This window comes from Myotis davidii, unplaced genomic scaffold (assembly GCF_000327345.1).
Source record: "Myotis davidii unplaced genomic scaffold, ASM32734v1 scaffold217, whole genome shotgun sequence".
Lineage (NCBI taxonomy): Eukaryota > Metazoa > Chordata > Mammalia > Chiroptera > Vespertilionidae > Myotis > Myotis davidii.
Genome location: NW_006290034.1, coordinates 10,260,786 through 10,265,022, shown reverse-complemented (window position 1 = coordinate 10,265,022; position 4,237 = coordinate 10,260,786). Strand labels below are relative to the sequence as shown.

The following is a 4,237-nucleotide window of genomic DNA, read 5'->3' as shown; positions in this document are numbered from 1 at the left end:
TCTGCAGCTGAGAGCTCCCTGTACAGCTGCTACCGAAACGTCCTTCAGCTGGCCAAGTACGGCCTTCTCGCTCCCTGGCCATAGCATGCCATACATTGTTAAAGGCCCTGGTTGTACAAGAAAGCCTAGCTATGGGAGTCAGAATTTGAGAGATTTAGATAATTTCAGAGGACTCTGAAGATAGAGTCCATTGTCTTCTCAAACTTAGCAGTAACAGGAATGGCTTTGGGTGACTTGAGAATGTAACTTATTCTCATTTTACTCAGTCTTTATGTGGAATATATTTCCCCCAAATGGTGCAATTAAACTATAAGTTAATATAATTCTTAAATACTGCAATTGCGTTAACTACTGTGGTAGATTTATTGAAGGGACAGGGAAGGAGAAATTAAGCTCCATTTTAAAATTAGTTCTGGATTATGAATGTTTGTAGTGTAATTTTTGTGTTTTCTGTTTGGTTGCAGAGAGCAGTCAATGTCTTCTGTTGGATTCTGTGTCATCAACTCTGCAAAACGAGGTTATCCTTTAGAGGATGCCACACACATAGCCCTTCGTAAGTAATATTGGAGATGCCATGCATCAATTGGCTTAGCACTTCATACATGGGGTTGGGGGGCTGTACATAAATTGAGACTTAAAAATTTTATATCACTAATGAAATAATTATAGCCAAAGAAGAGTTGTTAACCGACCATGGCACCTACAGGGAAGCTTGTATTGATAAAGTGTAAACCTCTCAATGTACTTTCTTGTGTTGATATTTTTATCCATTTGAATGGAAGATTCGCCTATTAAAATGATACCAAGCTAAAAAGTATGGCCAATACATTGGGTATTTGAATCCTAATTCAGAGCGGGAGCTTAATAAAAAACTGATTTTTTTATTATTACCAAAGTAATACATAAGCTTTGTGAAAAAATACAAAAGGTGTTGATATTTTTATCCATTTGAATGGAAGATTTGCTTATTAAAATGATACCAAGCTAAGAAGTATGGCCAATACTTGGCTATTTGAATCCTAATTCATAGTGGGAGCTTAATAAAAAACTGATTTATTATTACCAAAGTAATACATAATCTTTGTGAAAAAATACAAAAGTATCCTATATAATATCCTATATAATAAAAGCATAATATGCTAAGTGTCCAACTGATTGGTCGTAAGAATTTAATACAAAAGTATCTTATATAATAAAAGCATAATATGCTAAGTGTCCAACTGATTGGTCGACTGCTTGACCAGTCACTATGATGCACACTGACCACCAGGGGGGCAGACACTCCGACCGGTAGGTTAGCTTGCTGCTGGGGTCCAGCCGATTGGGACTGGGCGAGAAGGCTGGACAGACCCTGGAGCTCTCCTGCGGTCCCTCCCCTGGCTGGCCGGCCAACCTCCCATGGCTCCTCCCAGGCTGGCCAGCCCCCATCGGCCCTGATCGCTAGCCAGACCAGGAGACCCCCACCTATTAATGAATTTGTGCACTGGGCCTCTAGTATAGAATAAAAGTTGACTTTCTTGTCTTAATCCTGTACCTGCAACAGCTTGCTGCTGGGGTCCAGCCGATTGGAACTGGGCGAGAGGGCTGGACAGGCCCTGGAGCCCTCCTGTGGTCACTCCCCCGGCCGACCAGCCAACCTCCCACGGCTCCTTCTAGGCTGGCCAGCCCCCATTGGCCCTGATCACTAGCCAGGCCGAGAGACCCCACCGTGCAAGAATTCGTGCACCGGGCCTCTAGTATAGAATAAAAATTGACTTTCTTGTCTTAATCCTGTGCCTGCAACCAGGTCCCTGCTCCCTGTGTGTATATAGATATCTGATTTATTAACTGGAGAATGACATTTCTTATCTATTATCTTAAAATTTTTGGATTTAACAATTATTTCATACATGTTTTATAAGCGAATAATACATCTGATGTATCAGTAAACAAAAAATAAATATGAGGAGCTAAAAGTCTTATATCCACCAAAAAATTACAAAGATATTAGCATGTATAGAATTTAGGGCAAGGGCTTGGCCTCAGTCTTAAATAATCTTATTTAATAATTAGCTATTTTAAAAACTAAGATTCTTACTGCTCAAGGATTTCATAGTAAATTTATATATTGTGTAGAGTATTATTTATATACATTATATTAGACTGAACTTGAGAAGCAGAGGTCTTATTTTTTAATTGAGCAGAGACCTGAATGAAATGAGCAGTGATCCATTATAAAAATAAAACTTTGAAGAGTTTGATTTTTCTTCATATGTAAGTAACTTCTTCTTTTTTTGAATAATCTTTCTTTTTTTTTTTCCTAAGGCACTGTAAGGAGATTTCTAGAGATTCATGGGGAGACCATTGAAAAAGTAGTATTTGCTGTCTCTGAACTTGAAGAGGTATTTTGCTAATTATGTTGCATTGTTTAAATCTTACAGACCAATATCTCTTATGAATAGAGATGCACAAATCTTTTGACCAGTTGCCCAGTCACTATGATGTGCACTGACCACCAGGGGACAGACTCCGACCGATAGGTTAGCTTGCTGCTGGGGTCCAGCCGATTGGAACTGGGCGAGAGGGCTGGACAGGCCCTGGAGCCCTCCTGTGGTCACTCCCCCGGCCGACCAGCCAACCTCCCACGGCTCCTTCTAGGCTGGCCAGCCCCCATTGGCCCTGATCACTAGCCAGGCCGAGAGACCCCACCGTGCAAGAATTCGTGCACCGGGCCTCTAGTATAGAATAAAAATTGACTTTCTTGTCTTAATCCTGTGCCTGCAACCAGGTCCCTGCTCCCTGTGTGTATATAGATATCTGATTTATTAACTGGAGAATGACATTTCTTATCTATTGTCTTATGATTTTTGGATTTAACAATTATTTCACACATGTTTTATAAGCTAATAAATATATCTGATGTATCATTAAACAAAAAATAAATATGAGACAGAGACCTGAATGAAATGAGCAGTGATCCATTATAAAAATAAAACTTTGAAGAGTTTGATTTTTCTTCATATGTAAGTAACTTCTTCTTTTTTTGAATAATCTTTCTTTTTTTTTTTCCTAAGAGTATTATTTATATACATTATATTAGACTGAAATACTTGAGGAGCAGAGATCTTATCTTTTCATTGAGCAGAGACCTGAATGAAATGAGCAGTGATCCATTACAAAAATAAAACTTCGAAGAGTTTGATTTTTCTTTATATGTAAGTAACTTCTTTTTTTTTTTTTTTAATAATCTTTCTTTTCTTTTTTTCCTTAGGCACTGTAAGGAGATTTCTAGAGATTCATGGGGAGACCATTGAAAAAGTAGTATTTGCTGTCTCTGAACTTGAAGAGGTATTTTGCTAATTATGTTGCATTGTTTAAATCTTACAGACCAATATCTCCTATGAATAGAGATGCACAAATCTTTAACAAATTATTAGCAAACTGAATCCAGCAACATATAAAAGGGTTACCAAATGGGATTTATCGCAGGAATGTAAGGTTGGTTCAATATACAAATGTCAAACAATGTAATGCACCATAGTAATAGAATAGTGGGTAGAATAATAATAGAATCAAAGATAAAACCACATGATCTTCTCAGTGGATGCAGAAATTGGACAAAATCTAACAACCTTTCATGATAAAAGCACTCAACAAACTGGGAATAGAAGGTAACTTCCTTAACCTGGTAAAGGGCATCAGTGAAAGACCCGTAGGTGATTAGATATGACATTGTAGGCTCATCAGTTATAACAAATATACCACTCTGGTGGCTGTGTATGTGTTGGGACAAGGGGGATATGAGAAATCTCTGTACCTTCTCAGTTTTGTTTTGAACCTTAAATTGCTTTTTTAAAAAGTCTTTTCTTTTTAAATGGGCAGAAGTTTTAAATAAGCATTACTTTAGAAAAGATATCCAGATGACCAATAAGCACATAAAAAGATGCTCCACAACATTTGTCATTAGGAAATTGCAAATAAAAAACACTTTTCATTCCCTAGTATGGCTGTAATTGCATAGATAATAGCAAGTGTTGGTGATGCTGTAGAGCAATCCAAACTCATACATATCGAGTGAGGATGTAAAATTGCACAGCTGCTTTGGAAAACAGTGGCATTTCCACAAAAAGTTGGAGAGAGATTTCAGTCTTAGGTAAAGACAGAAGAAAACTGAAAACATTTGTCTACACAAACACTGTACATGAATACTTATGTCAGCATTCTTCATAACAGCCCAAAAGTGGAACAACCAAATGTA

General features: G+C 37.7%; 1 protein-coding gene across 1 annotated transcript in view; it reads left to right on the top strand.

Moving 5' to 3' along the window:
* Positions 1–7: 7 nt before the first annotated feature.
* The window catches only part of GDAP2 (ganglioside induced differentiation associated protein 2), a 45,561-nt gene continuing 41,331 nt past the window's right edge, over positions 8–4,237 (top strand). Inside the window, exons 1-3 of the mRNA XM_015563482.1 lie at positions 8–56; positions 465–553; positions 2,305–2,381. Of these exons, the coding sequence (XP_015418968.1) occupies positions 475–553; positions 2,305–2,381 (156 nt within the window). The 5' untranslated portion in view covers positions 8–56; positions 465–474. The remainder of the gene's footprint in view (positions 57–464; positions 554–2,304; positions 2,382–4,237) is intronic.